This window comes from Larus michahellis, chromosome 2, assembly GCF_964199755.1.
Source record: "Larus michahellis chromosome 2, bLarMic1.1, whole genome shotgun sequence".
NCBI classification, from domain to species: domain Eukaryota; kingdom Metazoa; phylum Chordata; class Aves; order Charadriiformes; family Laridae; genus Larus; species Larus michahellis.
In genome coordinates this window covers 138492570-138511607 of record NC_133897.1, presented here as the reverse complement: position 1 = coordinate 138511607, position 19038 = coordinate 138492570, and the positions used below count along the sequence as shown (strand labels likewise).

Here is a 19038-nt window from a genome sequence, read left to right as displayed (position 1 = left end):
TCTTGGACACTGGCCATTGAAGAAAGAGGCTAACCCCTTCGATCCCTCAGCTTTTATACTGAGCATGGGGCAGATGGGATGGAACACCCTGTTGGTGAGTTTTGGGTCACCATCACCTGTCCTGTCTGCTCCTCCCCACAGATGCGACCCCTCTACACTCTTCTTCTGACCCTCCAACTTGGTACACAACAAAGTGAGCTGCCCTTGGTTGTTATAGCAATAAGTATAAGCAAGAGCCTCTCTGCATACCATTCCTTGGTATTAACTACAAACATCAGATGTTTTCTGTTAGAAGCAGACACTGTCTGAAATATATGCTGTTAATTTCAGAGAGTTAGTTTGTTAGAAGACACTTAACTGAAAAGGAAAATTACGAAAACAAAAACAAAATAAACACAAAAGACTTCAGCTTTTGCTTCAATGATATTGTACCCTGGATTTGTACTAGGATTTAATGTACAGTAAGAAACTTACTCATCATTTATTATTTGAATTCTTATTCAGTAGACATTTCTCAGCTTCTCCAGGAAGATGACATTTATGAAGATATGTGACAAACTTAAGGCCAAAGTGCTCTGTTGGCTTTGGATTACTCAGAAGACTTGCACTCCATTCCTAGTTCTGCCATTCCATTCTGCCTCAAACCAGGACATTGACACATCCCTGGAAGTGTTCAAGGTCAGGTTGGACAGGGCTTTGATCAACCTGATCTAGTGAAAGGTGTTCCTGTCCACGGCAGGGGGGTTGGACTAGATGATCTTGGAAGGTGCTTTCCAACCCAAACCATTATAGAATTCTAGGATTTTAGAATTACAGAAATTATTGCCTTTAGGAGAAACTCCATCACTTCTAACGCTGAAGACTCTACAGCTGAGAAACAAAATTGGCTTTTTTGTCATAAAACAAATATCCTCCAAGTCATAGATTTCACAGTATTGTGAGAGAGAAAGGCTCAAATCCCATTGAAACATAATGGGATTGAATGCCTGAATTCTTCTAAAATACAGTGGAATTTGAGTGCCTACATCTAATCAAAATGTAATGAGATTTGAGTGCCTAAATCCCATAACCTGATTGAAAAATCTACCCTCAGTGTTTCACATGATCACGGGGGCAGGTGGAACGTTGAAAACATATCGCATTACGCCTCAACTAGCACAGTAGAAGCCACATCTAATTCAATAACTGATTGGCCCAGAGTTCGCACCTGTAGGATTATTTGTTGGGGTTTTTTTCAACAGAAGATGAAATTGCTGGACCACTAGTGTTACATAATTAGCAGTTCCTGCTTTCTTCCCAGCAGAGAAAGTGCTGGGAAGTTCACAGGGGTTGCATAAAGTTCTTTTACGTTAATAGGCTTTTCTGATTCTGCAAGCCCTGGACCCTAAACAAGGTTAAATTAAGCTAGCTAACCAGCTAGCATTAGCAAAAATCATGTCTTTGAGACAAAGAATTATGATGGCCTGACAGATTTTGATCAGGCCTATAATATATATACAACAATCCTCTGGAAAACCAAGTAACTAGTGGATGGAGGCAGAACGTGGGTGACATCCGGTACCAATATGTGCAGAAAAAAACAGCAAATACTTTCCGGGGCAGTCCAGCAAATACTTTCCAGTCTCTTACACATTTAAGAACTAGTTTTGCTGTCCTTTCGACTCGATAAAGGTGAAATGCACGGTATTGCCACAGGGTGGCTCATCTAGCCTGCAATAAAAGTAACAGATTTTCTGCTTGCACAAGCAGCCGAAGCAAGGCAGTCTTGAAGCTTTTTCGGATTGCTACAGCCGGAGTACACAAGGAAGAACTACTATAAAGAGAAAACCAAGAAAGGCACAGACCTAATTTTAATTCACCTTAATCCTGCATAGTTTCTCTCACCCCAGTGAATCAACAGTCATTCCTGATGACTTTGTGAGTGAATAGCGCCTTGTGACGTGACGGCACCGAGCCCACATTCCTCAGCAGCCAAAAATCCCACTGACTTCCTTGGAATTTCCAAATGACCAAAGAAATGCAGCCTCATGCCTTGTTCCTGTACCTGCTCACCTTGACAAAAAAGCATCCTGTTCTCTTCAAAGGATTTAGGATAGCACTCTTGCTTGATTGACAGTGTCACAGTGAAAACTGATCCCACTATCATTGGTGGGGCCTGTTAAAAATTTTACAATTATACAATATACAATATATACAATTATACAATAAATGTCATGTCACAAGCTGTTAGGATAGCTGACTAACAGACTGAAAAACATGCATTCATAATTATAAAATGTTTCTACAGGTGGAAAAAATCTCTTTTGTTTTTAAAAAGTAACTTGGTATAGGTAGGAAACTTTAACTATTTACAGTAAAGATTTTTAAAAAACATAGAATATACAATTAAATTATTATAATGCTCAGACACATTCAACTACTATAGAAAAAAAGTGTTCTGAGCAACTGGAAGTTAGGATTCTCTTGTTTCTAGCAGTTTTTTTCTCCTCGGCCACTATATTAGAGGACATTTTCATCTTGAGTGAGACAAAGTTTAAAGTTCATAACTTTAAACATATGTGTTCAGTATATCAGGTTCTGCAGTGTAATTTTCAAAATGCAATTGGTTACATTTCCTCTGATTTAATATATGCATTAATATAATGCATTTCAAAAATCCAGTGTATTATCTCTTCTGAGTACTACATATTTAAAACAGAATTGGGAATTTAAAGAGATAATTAGATCCAAATAAGTTCCCTGTGGCATGGCTTCTCAACTAGTCATTCACAAATGCTTTTCAAATCTATTAATTCTACTCATGATGAATGCTGGCTACCCTGCCAAATCTGAGGAAATTGCTTGAAAGACCAACATCCATCAAAACCACTAAGTTCCAAATTAATTCCAAACAGTCTGATGTACTGCTTAAACAATACGACTCAGGAAAAAAAACACAGAACAAAATTCCCCAAGACCCTAAGAATACAATTCCAGCAGAAGAATTACACTGCTGTGGTAACAGTAGCCCCCAGAGCAGCATATACTGACAAGGGTAAGGCAACAGGCCCATGCTACTGTTTGCAATCACAGATCAGATCACCTTACCAGCATAGTTTTGCTACATTATTTTGTGTGCTCATGCCCTGCCCAAAGTATCAGGTTTATTATAAACAAGCAGATCAGTTGTGCAGCGTTTGAAGAAGAGGTGCAATATTCTCTGGGAGTATCTAACGGCTTCCAGACCCGTGAACAAGAGACAGATGTCGGGCAGAAGCCACAGCTACTGTTCCAGCAGGATGCTGACACCCAAAAATCCCAAAGTGTGCCTTCCAGACAAAAAATACAAGGGGATGGAGGGGAGAGGTGGAGAGGTGGGGGGGGAGCGGGGGGGGGGGTTGGAGCCGGGGGGAACAATTCCAGGAAAAAAGGTGCATGGTAAACTCCAGATGAAAACTCAACAGAAAGACTTCCTCAGAAATCCTAGGCATCACTTTTTATGTGATGTATAAAGAATGTAAAGCACACGAAGAAAATGTACCTTTTGACACAAATTGTGCTTTCTTCAGAATATTGTACTTCCGTCTACATACATAGGCCACTGTAAAATAGCAAGATACAGTTTTATTTCCACCACTATTTATGAACAGTGATTTCATTTCCCTCTTTGCCCCGTCTCCCGGAAAATCTCGGATCACTTTTATCCGTGAAATTTCATCCGTTTCTCCACTACCACACTGTTTTTGCTGCCCCATGAAAAACACCTGGCGGCACAGCACGACGTACGGTGGCGTTAGGTGACACCGCGTTACCATCCCACTACTTGACAGAGTTCCTGGGGTTTCCGCCCCCGGGGCGAAGACCCGCCGGCCTCCCCCTCCCGCCCCGGGGCTCCTTCCCTCCCCGCTCCTTCCCCTTCCCGGCCGAGGGGCAGGCTGACCCTGCCGAGGGGCCCAGAGACCCCTCACCGCCCTCTCAGCGCGGCTGCCCGGCGGCGGGAGGCCCCGGGGTCGCCCGGGCTGGCCGCACCGCAGTGACGCCGGCCCGGCCGCCCTCCGGGCGCTGCGCCGCTCCCCTCAGCGCACCGCGGAACTACAGGTCCCAGCGGGCGCCGCGACGCCAAGGAAGGGCGGGGGGGGGGCGGTGCCGGCCGAGCGGGAGGGGCGGCCCCCGCGGTGGCGCGGCAGAGGGAGGCGAGCGCGGCGGCGAGCAGGTGAGCGGGGCTGCTAGCCCGCCTCCCCTCACTTGCCCGCTCGGCAGGCGGGAAGGGGCGAGGGGAATGAGGGAGGCAAGCGGTGGGGAGTTGGGGCGGGCGGTGGGAGCGTGGAGCCCTATCGCCACCGCCCGTCCTGTCTCATCCCGTCCCGCGGCGGGCACGGCCGGCCCCCGCCGCCTCCGCGCAGCTCCCGCCCACCTGTGCGGAGGCGGCCGCGGGCCGTTGCGCCGGCCCCCGCCGGTGGGCGGTTGGGCCTCAGCGCGGGCTGAGGCGAGGCACGGGCCGGTCCCTCTCCTGGTCCGTGTCGGGCGGGACGGCGAGGACGGAACTCCCCCTCCCCGCGGCAGGGCGGGGGTGGGAAGACGGTGCCTCACCTCAGGGGTGGTTCCTCGGCCGGTGTCCGAAGCCTTGTGACTGGGCGAGGTTTACCGGGCCCCTCCGGTACCGCTGCCAGGGCGGCCGCTCCTGAAGTTCCCTACAAGGGCGGCAGCGGCCGGCGGCGGCGGGAGCCGCGCACCTGGCGGAGGCGGCCGCCCCACCCCCCCGCCTCCACCCCCGGCCCGGGCCTGCAGCGGGTCACCCCCGCGTCAGGGCCCTGCCGGTCGCTGGCGGGAGGCTGAGAAATGAGTACGGTTTCTGTGTGGTTTTCGTTTCGGTCTCAGCACCGTTAAGTCACAGGCAAAGGTAGGAAACGTAAGCACATCTCGCTATGGAATTTGGGGGAGGGGGAGGGGGGTGTACCTTCAGAGTTGTTTGCGATGTGGTGACAGACTCCTTGGGGCAGGAATTGCTCCCTCTGTGTGCCCGTGTGCATGCGAGGTTTGATAAATACGCCCCAATTTTGAGTTCGTAAACAGGTGAAATACGTCGTTAAGTAACTTTATTGAAGTCGGTGCCAAACGATTGTTGGTTTTTTTTTTTTTGAAGTTTTATAAATCCCGACCCAGCAAATTGTCTCTTTAAATAACCCACTAGTTCCTCAGGAGGCATTCTGCGGTAGCGCTGAAATCCCAAACAGAGGTCAGCCCGACTGCATTGTCCAAACAGAGACGTACTATATGTAACCCCCATCGCAAATAGTATTGCATAGCTAAAAGTCTTCTAAATCCAATTAGAACTGTTAAATAAGGATTGTTTTGTTTCTAATCTACTATCCTCAGATTGTATCGCTTACATGTTTCTCACTGAAGATACAAACCATTAGCTTAAAAGGGTTTGGAATTGCGATAGCTGCAAGCTGGAGGCAAACCCTTTTTAAGTGGTTTTATTATAGCCTATTTGCTTCACCCGCAAAAAGGGAGGTGGCTGTTGTAAACACCCAGTAGGATAAGTTGGCGTCATGCTGTTTTGTATGTAGCATGTGATGGTAGAGTTTCTGGGACTCTGCCCTATCCCATTTCAGATTTAGCAGTTCGGTACTTCCAGCAAATGTTCTCTTCTTTTATATTTCACTGTAATTTACAGCTGGGAATCAAACTAAACCAAATACAGGTTCTGAACAGGAAAGAAATTTCATATAAAAAGTAAAGTAAGTAAATATCTAGACAAGAAAGAGTGCAGTGACTGGATTATCTCTTAGGTGTTGCGAGTGATCTGTTTGTTCTGAAAGTTCATGTGTTGCAATGATTCTGCTGATTTAATGCAGTCACATGTGAGACCGGTTCGTGGTGAAGCTTGGTTAGTAGCAGACTGTGCACCTAAATCTTCCCTCCTTGCTGCACCAGCGTAAGCGAGGAGTGATGTGGTTCGTCTAAAAGTGTTTTATAAGATTATTTTCTGTTACTTTTAGTGCATGAATTGGCAGTAAACTTCTATATTCATAAAAAGGCTTGAGTTCTAAGGTTGTGACCCTCATTTGAGCATTGTGTTCTTTTTCTAATGCTTAGCCTTCATAAAGTGCAAATAAATGACATTTTAAACCCTGTTGTGATTCATAGCATGTAATTATTTTAGGTATTTGGAAATTGTGATGCCTTTACAGTTTAAGATGTATTTACGTACATATATATGTATGCATTTATGAGGCTGGTAAGTTCTAATGCTTGTTTTATTGACCAAAAAAAAAATCAAATTAAATGACATGGTGTGTTTTTTGCTCACTTGACCTGACACTTCTGTTGCTCTTCAGAGTTACAGGAATCTAGGTGTGAGGTTGGTAGTATGAGCCCTTTTAGAAAATACACTGTTCATAAGTGTTGTAACTGGTAAAAATGTTGTGGGTTTTGGTTGGTTTTTTGGTTTGTGTTTTTTTTTTTTTTTCCAAAAAGTGATGGAAAGCACAGGCTTTTATCTTTTCAAAGTTCCATGAACTCCCGGGTGAACTTCACCAGATTCGGAGATGTGGGCTTCTTTTGCTTTCCTGGGTCAGATTCATAGTCATGCAGGAGAAGATAATAAACACTTTTTCTTTTTTTTTTTTTTTTTTTTTTATTTACAGTTCCTTTGATTTGTTGCAAACCTGGACTCAATTGGGTTCTTCTGTTTATAGGGATTTAATCCCACACCTTCCAGGAGCATAGCTTGGTGGAGCATTCTTTAAGGGATGCTCTCAATTCCTTATGTTGGTAACATGGAAGAGTCACCAAAGTGTCAAGTGAAAAAGGAGTTACCTTGTTCATTGTCTTAGGCAGATGAGAATATTGCTATGAGAAAATCTACCAGGCTTCTGTCTTGATATTTCTACCTCTGTTGAAAAAATTTATTGCAAAGTTTATTGTTCAAGGGAGAAAACAGATGCGCTTACTGAGATACAGGTGGGAAAAGGGATTTAAATCCTGGTCTAGCTCCAGGAGAATGTCCTGTCTCCAAGACAGGTGTGACTTGCTTCTTTCAAGCGATGTGAGGCTGAAGCAGGTCAGCTGTCTGACACAGGGTGGGGGGTTAAGTCGCACAACACAGGGCTGTGCTGCAACAGAAGCTGCTGGGTAGTCCAAAGTCTGCACCTGACCAGAAACATCAAATCAGCGGGGGTTTGTGATACTGACAGTTCTGCTCCCTTGGATGCTGCTGAGTGTCCAGCCTCACCCGGCAGTGAGGTAGAGGTGCTCCCAAGGAGTCACTGCCAGACTGAAATTTTTCTTGTTGGTCAAGTTCCCTGAGCTTTCTGACTTATAAAATGTGTGTGGACATTTCCCTGTGTAGCAGAAAGGAGGTGGAAGGTCAGTTTTTTCCTTCACTCAAGGAATTCTTTCACAAGCAGTTTTCAGTCTTTCTTGTTGATGCTGGTTCATTTCATATTTATTTCCTTATTCGTGTTCTCTAAGATTTATTTATAGCAAGAGAATGAAACCATCACTTTACCCTGGTAATTAGGAAACTCATTTGGGTATTGCTCCAGTAGATGATTGATTACATATATGACGCGAATCAGGTTGATGGTTTCCCGTTTCACAGCTGCCTGCAGCCTTGTGGCTGATTGGCAGACTCTTGGGTGAAATGGGTGGTGACTCAAATCCTATTAATCCAAAGAGGTGGCATCTAATTTGCATCTTGTAGGAGCTCTTCTTTGGGTACTTTGTTAAAATGAGGAGATGGTGCTTTTTTTTTTTTTGGCAGTTTGATACTGCTGTCTTAATTTTCTTCTGCTTTCTTTATAAATGTGCACGCGTAGGATTAATTTGGGCTTGAAATGGTTTTCTTGAAGAAAAAAATATCGTGTATTTTGTTTATTTTCTTTCCGTGAACTTGTTTTTCCCATATTAATCTGCTGGAATGGAAAACTAGTTGCTATTACAACACAGCTTTTGATGTGCATGCTTGTAAAACTTAATTGCTCCAATTCAAGCTACAGAAAATGTGCCCAGTTAACAATGTTACAAATGTCTGCAGCATTATATGCAACAGAGTTGTTTTGAAAAAATATTCCGCTTTGAAAACATCCATTATACTTCAGTGAATATGTAATATATGCAAATATGTTTTTCACCTAAGGTGTTTACTGGGTTGTCTTTTGATTCGTGTCATCCATATTGTCGCATGCATGTTTAGCTCATGTAGTCTGCTCCAGTTATCTTACAGAAGCAATTCAGAGAAAAGCTTTTGTACTGTTTATACTAAACAGTCATTAAAACTACAACAGCTTCTTAGATATGCCTAAAGGTTGCTGACTTTTTCAATAAAACAAAGTAGCGCTTAAATCACAAAGGACAAAATTATTTTTCTCTTTTGTAATCTTACTTTAACTTTCTGTCATTTTAATAGCTGTGAAAGACAGTGAACTCCTGTAAAGCTGTCCATCAAATTGTAGAGATATAAAGTGAAATTTACATGAAGCCAAATTCCTTGTGAAAATATTTAACCATCGATACTGCTGTGTACCATCTCAGTGCTGATACAGATTCTTCCAAAGCAGTGTCTTAGTGTTGCTTTCACTTAAAAATTTCAAAATTTTCTGTATTCCACTGCAGGTACTGCTCTTGAAAAGAAGACAAATCATGGCTTGCACAGTGAATAAACCTTAAGCTCCTGGGCCAAAAACTGAGGTTTTTTTCGTGAAGGATGGCAACACCATATGTTCCTGTTCCTATTCCTATCGGAAGTTCATCATCCAGCTTTACAAACAGAAACCAAAGAAGTTCTTCTTTTGGGAGCATCTCGACGAGTTCCAGCTCCTCAAAAGGACAGCTGGAGGACTCTGCAATTGGTAGTTTTAAAAAGATGAGCGTGCCTGACCAGATTGGTTCTACATCATCTACGTGTAGTAGTCCACTTGTCAGGACTAAATTTACAGGTCTGGAGACATCCATAGAATACTGTACTCAGCCCGTGGATGAAATAGAGCAGAATACAGATTCCAGGAGCTGGGAAGATCGGCCATCCACGCCTACTATACTGGGTTATGAGGTGATGGAGGAAAGGGCAAAATTCACTGTAAGTTTTGGGGATGGTCATCCTGTAATGACAAGGTAACAATTGAATGTACTTTGCATTCTTTTCCAGTAGCTATTCTTGCAGTTCAGAGACGTTGGAGTACTTTACCAATACCAGTTTAGCTTCAAAGTACTGCTATCCGACAGGAAAATATCATTCCCGTTACACAGGTGGGAAAACTGAGACTCAGAAGCAGTCTTTCCTGTAATTGTGTACATGGAATAGAAGGGATTCATTCTACTTCAGGTATCAATTTCTGCTGGAAAAGTCAGGAATTCCTTGCAAAGTTACAATTCCTTGTGAAATTGAACTTCTAGAAGTTCTAGATAGTTAAACATCTTAAATAAAATGTAGTCTTTTATCTGAAATGAGTGATAAAAGACACTCTGATATTTGCCTTTTACAGTTATTAGTAATATATAACATTTGCATTAAAGTGCCAACATGTAGTTTACAGCTTCTTGCATTACTAGGTTTAATTTATAACAAAGGGCAATCAGTTCTGAAAACATCAAGTGAGATGTCACATATGCAGTATCTCATGGCAGAACACCAGCTTAACCGATTTGCATTGATTTTTCTCAAAATGTACTGTCACTGGCAAGTCAGGTTTTTTACATGCCATAAATACATTAAGGCATTTGTGCATTTGTTTTTGTGGATGTGGTTGAAATGTTTCTTTGATACAATTCAGCAATGCACGTGGGAGTGATGGGAGTTGTTTGTTACTAATTATTTATTAGTTACATTACTTCAGCAGAGCAACGTTAATCACAAATAGGTAAGGAGGAGGAAATAGCGGACAATTTTTTTTTTTCCTCCTATTTTCCCATAAAACTGTGGAAGCTAACTTTACTAGTTCAAATACTAGTAAAATCAGGTTCTTTTTGCAAAGAATTTAACAATGATGCTTTAAAATTATTTGAGAATGATACCTTGTCTTAAGTTTTTCTAGTTTCTAACATCTTCATGTATGGTAGCTTAAGAGAAGAACCAAAATTTTTTTATGTGTAGATTAAGATTCCTTTAAGATAATACCTTCAAAACTAAAACAATTACTAGTAGAGTTACATTGACACAACTTATTCTGAAAATATGCCAAGGCATATTCCAGTGTGCATGTAAGATGTTACTCAACTGTAGTTAAAATAAGGAGTCAAAGTTGTTATTTTATGCGGAAGGCCAGGTTACAGTACAAATTAAACGTTCTTCATCATTAAAATGCTTGGTTGCATTTTTGTTCTTTCTGAATTCACTTCTTTTGTTGCTGTGTTTCTGAAAGCACATAATTAACTGTTTTTTTTCAGTTGCATGTTGAACACAAGCATGCTATTGTGCATTAAAACCAGCAAGTAATTAGTCCTAGAAACTTTGATTGCTTCTGAAATGCAAAGTCAGTGAGATGGAAGACAGTGGAAATTTAAATTGAAATCATCTGTAAAACAGAGGAGACTCAATAGCTGAAGTTTTTTTACTGCTTCTTAGCATCTCAAGAGTTCCCAAAAATATGAATCTGAATTACTTAAGATGGGTGATGTACTAACTTCAGGAGTTAAATGTTAGCGCATGTTGGACTACGTGCTGCTGAAGGTTATGGGAGAAAAAACCTAGGCTGGAAAATGTCTCTGTTTGTAAGCAGTTGGTCTCATGAGTTGGCAGTCCTGGAATGTTCAGTTGGCACTTTTCTTTTAAGCCAAGTAGAAATGATAATGAGATGCTAAATCAGCCAGAGATTGTTACTGAATATTGGCATTTTTTCATTGAATATTTTGTATTTGAGGAATAAGGCAATTCAGGACTGACTGGAGTGACTTGAATTTGTTGAATTCATTTGTAGTTTTTTCCCAAAACCTTGTCTGAAGGAACAGACGGTTGATTTTGTAATGATCTAGTTTTTCTTCATTACAAATCTTAGAAAAGAACCAAACCCAAAACTTGTCTTTGAGTATTACAGTCTATTTGAGAATGATACCTTGTCTTAAGTTTTTCAGTTTCTAACATATTCATGTTACACATGAAGATGTTATACAGAAGTATTACAGTCGTCTTCTTTCAACTTTTTCAAGATAACAAAAAATTTTTGTTTCAGGTTGACCATATTTTTGCTTTTTTTAAGTAGTCTAATATTTACTTGGAAACCATTCAAAGTGAGGGTCAGGCTAGCTAGAATCACCTCCCTTGACCTGCTGGCCACGCTTCTCCTGATGCAGCCCAGGATACGATTGACATGTGCATTTGTCAGCAATGTCTTTGTAGAACTTTTAGTAGAATAAAAGAATAGAATACTGATCAGCAAGTAAATCAGCAAGCATATTCCAAAGCTTCTTGTTCTGTGTTTTACTGTATACCAGCAAAGAGTCTTCACAATTTTATATAACAGTATTGCTTTATGAAATTTTTGTAAAATAAAACTCCGTTTATACTTTCGGTATGACAGGAAAGCTAAAACAATTGGAGATCATTTATACAGAAAATGTAAGACAGAAGAATTACTTTTTAATGCTGGCTTCACAGGCATGTCTTGCAGCATGAATTCTAAAAGTTAATAGCTTTTTGTAATGACTGAAATATTGCCTCTGTTACAGTACATGACTTCCACAGATGATGCTTCTTGAAAGTGGAATTATGTGTTTAAAAAGTAGAAAAAAGAAATACTTGCTGAAAAATTGCACTTAATTTGCGCTGTAGTTTGTGTAATTGCCTGCAACTTAATACACTATAGAATACAAAATTGCTAAAAACAGTCTCACACGTGTATAGAAGTTGGCTACTGCTGCGGTTATCACATGCTGGGACTGCAACAAGAAAAATAGATTTATCAGCTGAAACAACCTGCTGTGAAATACTGGGAAAGATTTTACTATGTAACAGATCAGGAAATGTTTTAAATAGAATTTGGTTAAATGCCTATAAGGGATTGTTTATCACTATGAGTCCAAAAAATATCTTTTCTTCCTTCTATTTTTTTTTTTAACTAGAGAACTCTTAGGTGGGGAAAGCTAACCCTGTAGAATTGCAGAGCCTTTTCTTCCTTATATTGGAAAAAGTAAGGTTGTGGCATAAGAATCCTTGTTTCCTAGCCACTGCTTAATATTTTCTAGTTGAAATTGTGTGTTCAGGCATTAGAGCATCAGTCCTCCTAAAAAAAAGGTAATTGATTTATTCTTTAATTATTACTGTTGTTGTTATTGTTTTATTTTCTTATCCATTTGCTTTTAAATAGCACAGCAGTACCACTGTCCTGTTCTCTTGCTAAATCGTGATTCAAAGAATCCATTACCTCAGTTCTACAGTGCTAGTATAATTGTTCTGATGCGGTTATCTAAGGAAGTGGTCATATTACGCCTCGAAAGACAAAACCTAATGTTCAAGACAATTGAAACCAAAGCAGGATGTTATTTTTATCCTGCATTACTTTTCCTTGTGAACCAAGTCAGATGAGACATTTTAAAACAAGTGCAATAATCAGTTACTGAGTATTACAGTCATCTTTAAAACAGATTGGCCTCAAGGATTGATAAGTAAAACCATAATTCGGCAAAGGTTAAAGTAGATCGCTAAAACAGACTTTATTTAACTCTTTGATAAATGAGACTCGGTTTTTGCTGGGGAAGAAATCTGGATGCAGTTTCACAAACCTTTTCTTACAGACAGAGAATAGTTAAATGCATTTAGGAATTATAGAAACTCCTTCCTTAAACTCATATTCATTTATACTGATAATTAAGCTTAGAACCCCCTCCAATTAAGGATTTTTTTTTTTTATCCACGAGTCCTGTTTCATTAAGAAATAAAGGATAATATCAGTCTTCCAGCCAATGCAGCCTAAAGTTCTGTGCGTTTTTTCTGATATTCCTGTTTTTCCACACAGGTATACAAAATACTGGTAAAAAGAAGTCCAGAGGAAAGTTGGGTGGTTTTCAGACGGTACACTGACTTCTCCAGGCTTAATGACAAGGTGAGAATTATACGCTGGTAAACTTCTCAACTAACTTGCCTCCCTCTTCTTTCATGTTTCATTTCCTTTGTGTCTCAACATTTCTGACGCTTTTTTCTTTTCTTGCCTTTTTTACTGCACTTAAAACACATACTATATTAATGAATGGAAAACATATGATTCCTTATGTTTTCAAAGATACATGAAATAACTACAGCTAGTGTGAAGAAGGTATTTCTTCATGTGAAATTGTTAGTGTGCTTCATACTTTATATTTATTCCTAATCTGTGTGATAAAGGAAATTAACTCTTTAATGATTGTATCCCCTGCATGGAAGTAGAACTAGGGGCCTGTGTTCTTTTGCAGGAATGATCCAGTAGTTTTTCAGTACAACAAACTTTTTTTTCATGATAAAACTGAAGTTTCATGAACATAAGTTCTTCGTATGTTGGTCAGTCTTCAGTTGTTTTCAGTGTCTTTGAAGTTAATTGTGAAATATTAGATCTTTAAAGCTGAAGACAGAGATGCCAGGTAAATAGGAGTTCTGGTTCAGCAACTTCTTATTTTTAGAACACTTGAAAACAAATAATGTTTCTCTAAAAAACACAAGGGTTTTGAATTGGTAAATAGCGTTTGGCTATCGCATTTACCGTTATTTCTTCAGAAGCATAAAAGTGAAAAAAGAGAATTACCCTTTTCTTTGCCCTACTCTCCACTCCTAAGAATAATCTTTCATTGCATGTTTAACACATTTTCTTCTATAATGTTCCTTCAGTGTTCAAACTTGTAACTTTTTAAGGCTCACTTTTTTTTACCCATAGTAAGGGATTTTTGGTATAGCTTTTCTTCTCCTTGGATCAATGTGCCTAATCAACTAATTGAACTTAAAGAACTTAATTCTGCTGACATGTTTAATTTGGACTTGAACATACATTTCTCTGGGTTCTTGGTTTGACCTATTTAGATGTCTGTTAGGATAGCTTTAAAACACCAGTGCAGTCTAAAACTACCACAAATTGTTGAATGTGAATTAGTTTAGAGATCCCTTTCTGAAGAAATTCCTGTGTTTTCAATGTATCCTGAATTAAGGAATGCCTTGGTATTGGCAAAAGCCTGACTTTTTTTGAGATGATGAAGTTCTGGGGATTTCAACTCAAATTTCAGAAGTCAAGTCATACAACAGTTTGTGTTTTGGTCAGCTATGTCAGAGACAGGCCAAGAACTGGCTTACATGCATTGACCTTTAGTGTGGTTATCAGTAGTTTCAAATACTAAAATGCCACAGGTATTCGTTTTAGAATTGATATTTCGATTTTTATGAGTGAAGTCCTTAATGTTTGCAGTCAAATCTTTGACAGAAGTGTTTGATTTTTTAACACAATTTATGGGTATTAGGATTTCTGTTTAAAAGGAGGAACTTTATTTTTTCCTTGTGTCACTTACTGAACCTTTTTCATCTTTCAGTGTACATCTAAACTTTTATCTTGTTACTATTCTGTAATTCTCTGGAAGCTTTAGAATTATGGTACGTTTCAGTTCCTGGAGCTGGCATTTCTGTATTATGAAAAGCATGATCTCCTATGAACTGAAGAGTAAATGGTTATATGCATGCATCAGTGATTCAAAAGACATGGTGCAACACTTGCAATGCCTTGTTTTCTAGTGACAAATACAGACATGAAGTTGCATGCATGTATACTTTCAGGATTTTCTGTACCCTATCTCCTAGAAATACAATATAAACAAGAGAAATATGTAATGTATGTCTTGTAAGTCCTTTTCCTCACCGTCCTTGTTGAGGTTGGTGGCAAATTGTTAATTCTCTGAAATGGTATTAGAAACTTGGCATTAAATGCCAATTGAATTAAATAATCAACCGCTATGTGAATCAGTTTGAAGTATTAATAGAGGGGGAAGAATGGCTTTTCAGGAAGACCAGGTAAAGACAAAAGAGCAATGTGTTTTGTATGTATCAGGCATATACTTATTCGCAAGTCCAAACTGAACTGAGAGTTGGACTTTGGCAGTGGCTAAAAATGGAAAACATATGAGAATATGGACAATGTCACAATGGGGACCTGAGCCAATAAAATCAGGACTAGGTGAATGAATGCAGCTCAGCTAACTAATAGAAGCAGCTAGTGAACTTAGTAAGAGCATTCTTTATTTGCCATGAACTCACAAATAAAATAAATACGGCAAAATAGATAGCAGTAGAATCCTAGAAAGTGTTTTGTACTTCCACTAGTTTCTGAAATATTCATAGTAAGGAACAGCTAATAAAACAGAAATGAATGGGAGTAAAAAAAGCTCAAAACCATGAACTCTGCTTTTATGAATGAAATGAGTAAGTGCAGCTGCAGGTTAAGACTTGAACAGTTTTCAAGTGTGAGCAACAAGTTCTCTGCATGTCAAAGCTCTACTTTCCAGGCAATGAAAAGGTTCTGAAAACTCCATACCCACTGAAAGAAAACAAATGGAAGATGATGACAAGTAATCCAATGTAAAGGAAAGATGAGGTATTGCCAGTATTGAGCACACAAGAAGCCACGCAGTGATCTCAAAGTCAAAAGTAATTGAAAAAAAAAATCAGGCTAAGGAGAGTAGTACAGACTTCTAAAGACTAAAGCAGAAGTGCTGAGATACAAGATGGACTTTCACAGGATGCTAAGAGCAATAGGTAAAGCTCTATAAATCACTAGAGACAGAAATAAGGGAAGGAGGCAGTAAAATAACAGATCCCTTACTAGAGAGCAAACTATGGGAAGCAAAAGCAAATGATACAGCAAAGGCTGAAATACTGTCTTTTTACTGTAATGTTAAGAAAAAACTTAATCTTAGTGGATGTTGGAACATGACAGAATTTGAGGGGTTAGGAGCAAAGGCTAAAATACAGACACTTGGCTAGATGCGTAGTTTTTGTTGAAGAACAACTAGTGCATTGGAGAAGTATGTGAAGAATACTCTTCTGTCCCAAAAAATGATGGGAAAATAACTTTGTGAAGTTTATTACTATGCTGGTAGAGATGTTGAACAAATAATAAAATGGCCAGTCTTAAGAATCAAGAAGTTAACCATTTCTCTCTGAGACTGTGCCTCATGTGACTTGCATCATCTGCCAGGTGATGATGTAGGGGAGAGACATCTAGAAAACATGCTGGATCCAAGAAAGTGATCACAACCAGCGTAACTTGTCTGACCCACAGTTTTTCCTGCTGTGTTTGAGCAATGTTGAAGAAAGCATGCCCCGGGACTGTGCTGTCGAAAATTAGTCTGCTGACAGCAGCTAGCTTTCTCATACTCTCTTCATCCACAAAAGGAGTAATCTGTGGGTAGGCGTACCCTTTCCTTAGATATAAATTACATGATCTGCATACCCAGACAAGTGAAATTACCATTAAGCAGAAATCTGTGTGGTTGAAAAGCTTTCCCGGCAATGATTATCTATGGTCCTCTCTCCAGCTAACACAGGAACTCATTTTCTTACCTTTTCTGGGTTCAGTTCTATTCAGTATTTTATTAGCGGAAGAGGGGTTATGGAACACAGAGGATACTTACATGCATGGTATTAATGATAACTTGGTAAGAGATGAAGGAACTTTGTATGACCAAAGATAAACTAAAAATATCAAGAAGGAGCTAATATCAAGGTGAAAATCAGTAAGAGGAGAACATACGCTTAAATGCAGAAATAAAGAGCAAGACTTTGACAGTAAACCATTTTATAAATAAGAAACCGGTAGTTAATCATGGGCTATTTGAATATACAGTGCTTGTGGTGTTAAAGCACCCTTCTTGTGCTGTGAAATGGTACTTGGATGATGAGCAAGGGTAATCCGCTAACGTGGTTCTTCCTTTGAATTGTGTAGAAGATTCTAGCTGAAATACGGTGTCTGTTTAAACTTTTTAAAAACTGAATCTGCTGAAGGAGCTATCCATTAGCTTTTTCCAAGAGTCTGTAAAGAGCAGTTAAATAAAGCTTATTGTCAGATGGCTTAAATTTTGCTGTGCAAGGATCAAGACACTCACTGTAGAATTATCTTGCAGCTATGTAAACGTCGAGTGCTAAACTGTTTTCAAGGCAGATTCTGGAATCTCTGTCACTGGAACATTCATATGAATATCTTAAGTGCATGCAGCACATCCCTGACAGAATTTGGCTTGATCCTGTCTTCAGAAAAAAATTAAACAATTCTTGTGGCAGTTGGAGGAACATTAGATTTTCTAAAACCTGTTTGCTTTTTCCCATTCGTTGTAAATCCTCTTTGAGACTTTTACGTCAAGCATCCCTTCTAAGAAAAGGCATCTGAAAATTGTTTTTTATGGAAGTGGTTTTTATCTTCATGCATATTAGAAAAATAATTAATTGTCATCGTTGGACAGGTCTGTTGTTATATATTTTTATGCTTCCATTCATTTGCCTGTTCCATTTCTGAATTCAAAGAAAAATTCCAGGGATTTCTGTCATTGAGTAAACCCCATTACTGTTTAAGTAACTCAAAAATACAGTTTTGCATGTTAGTACTAGGGTTTGAGCTGTATCCATGCGTATTGAAATTTTAATATTCTGGGTGTACAAGGAGCTACTCTTTATTAGAATTTTCAGGCCTGTGCTGTAATTCATTCTGCCAGTCCCCCCAAAAAGACAAGTTGCAGAGCTGTAGGTCTGTAATGGGCTTTTATATATTTTATTTATATAGTACTTCTTATCCCTGAGTACTTTAAGAGAAACACCACTGAAATGCTTACTCATCTGATACTTTTTACTTACGTACAATTTACTGACTCAAAGGCATTAAATAGCAGGCTCAGAGACATTAAATAATAAAGCAAAGGGTTTTATTCCTACTTTTGTATGGTAAATTTTGAGAGATCATTTGATTGCATGAGGCAACACAGCAAGTGATAGAACTGTGTTCACAATTTACACTCTAATTTGGATTGTACTTATGGTTGAGACTGACCTTGTGCTGGAACTTAACAGAAGACAGAAAGATCCTGTAATTCTGAGTAAAGTCAATGCCTCTGTCAAATCTGGTATTTCATCAAGACTTTTCTTCATTTGGCTTTGATTTCTGTTTCAGCTGAAGGATATGTTTCCGGGCTTTCGGTTGGCTCTTCCACCAAAGCGCTGGTTCAAGGATAATTATAATCCTGACTTCTTGGAAGATCGGCAGTTGGGACTACAAGCATTTCTCCAGAACCTAGTAGCTCACAAAGATATTGCTAACTGGTATGTGATTAACCTTTGCTTGTGGATTGGGATTTTTTTTGGTGTTCAGACTCCTCATATAGGCTTCTAGACTCTAGCAGTTTATCTTTCAGCAACATAGTAAGGAATTTCATTAACGTTCATGTTGTGCATTTGGTCATTATGTGAATTATTTGGTGTCCTATTAAATTCATCCCATTTTAGCCTAAGCAAAAATGGGGAATTGCAGTATTTTGAGTATTTTGAATTGTACATGGCTAACCACTAACTAAAATCTGTAATATTTAAAGTGTTAGATGAATCACGTTTACTGCTAAAACATTACTTCTGTATGCTGAATGCAGAACTGATATATTGTTAATTTATATTGAGATTGTTAGGCTGTCATAATGGAAAGTACCTACTCTATTATGTGATTAGTTCTTAAAATGTCTATTAAACTAAAGGTTTTTAATTTACATTACATGATAGTAATAAAGTACCTTTATAGATTGCTTTACATAAGTAAATGTAAACCACAGATAAAAAAAGGTTTAAGAGTCTAAAAAACATAATATGCTTAATTAACAAAGTGCAGAAGTCTCTTTGAACAGTATCTTTTTTTCATACAAAGTGGAAGATTCTTCCAAAGCTGGAAGATGAGCAGAACATAATTCTGGCAAATGAAACGTAAAATCATTTTAATATAGGCAAGCAAGTTGCTGGAGGCAGAGCAGTTAATTCTAAAAACATTTCCCAACACCAGAAATAAAAAAAGTTGTGAGATTGCGGTACCAAAGACTCTGTGAGGAATGAGTCTGAGGAGCTGTATTCATTTGAAACTT

The 19038-nt window shown here is 39.2% G+C and overlaps 1 protein-coding gene across 3 annotated transcripts in view; it reads left to right on the top strand.

Moving 5' to 3' along the window:
- The first annotated feature begins 4127 nt into the window (after positions 1-4127).
- Positions 4128-19038, top strand: part of SNX16 (sorting nexin 16) — a 28862-nt gene continuing 13951 nt past the window's right edge. Inside the window, exons 1-4 of one of the 3 annotated variants that reach the window (XM_074577349.1) lie at positions 4128-4192; positions 8602-9064; positions 12936-13022; positions 18087-18235. In XM_074577349.1, coding sequence (XP_074433450.1) covers positions 8693-9064; positions 12936-13022; positions 18087-18235 — 608 coding nt within the window. In that variant the 5' untranslated portion in view covers positions 4128-4192; positions 8602-8692. Of the gene's footprint in view, positions 4193-4757; positions 4880-5557; positions 5724-8601; positions 9065-12935; positions 13023-18086; positions 18236-19038 lie in introns of those variants that run through there. The other 2 variants (XM_074577350.1, XM_074577351.1) reach the window with 2 other exon arrangements.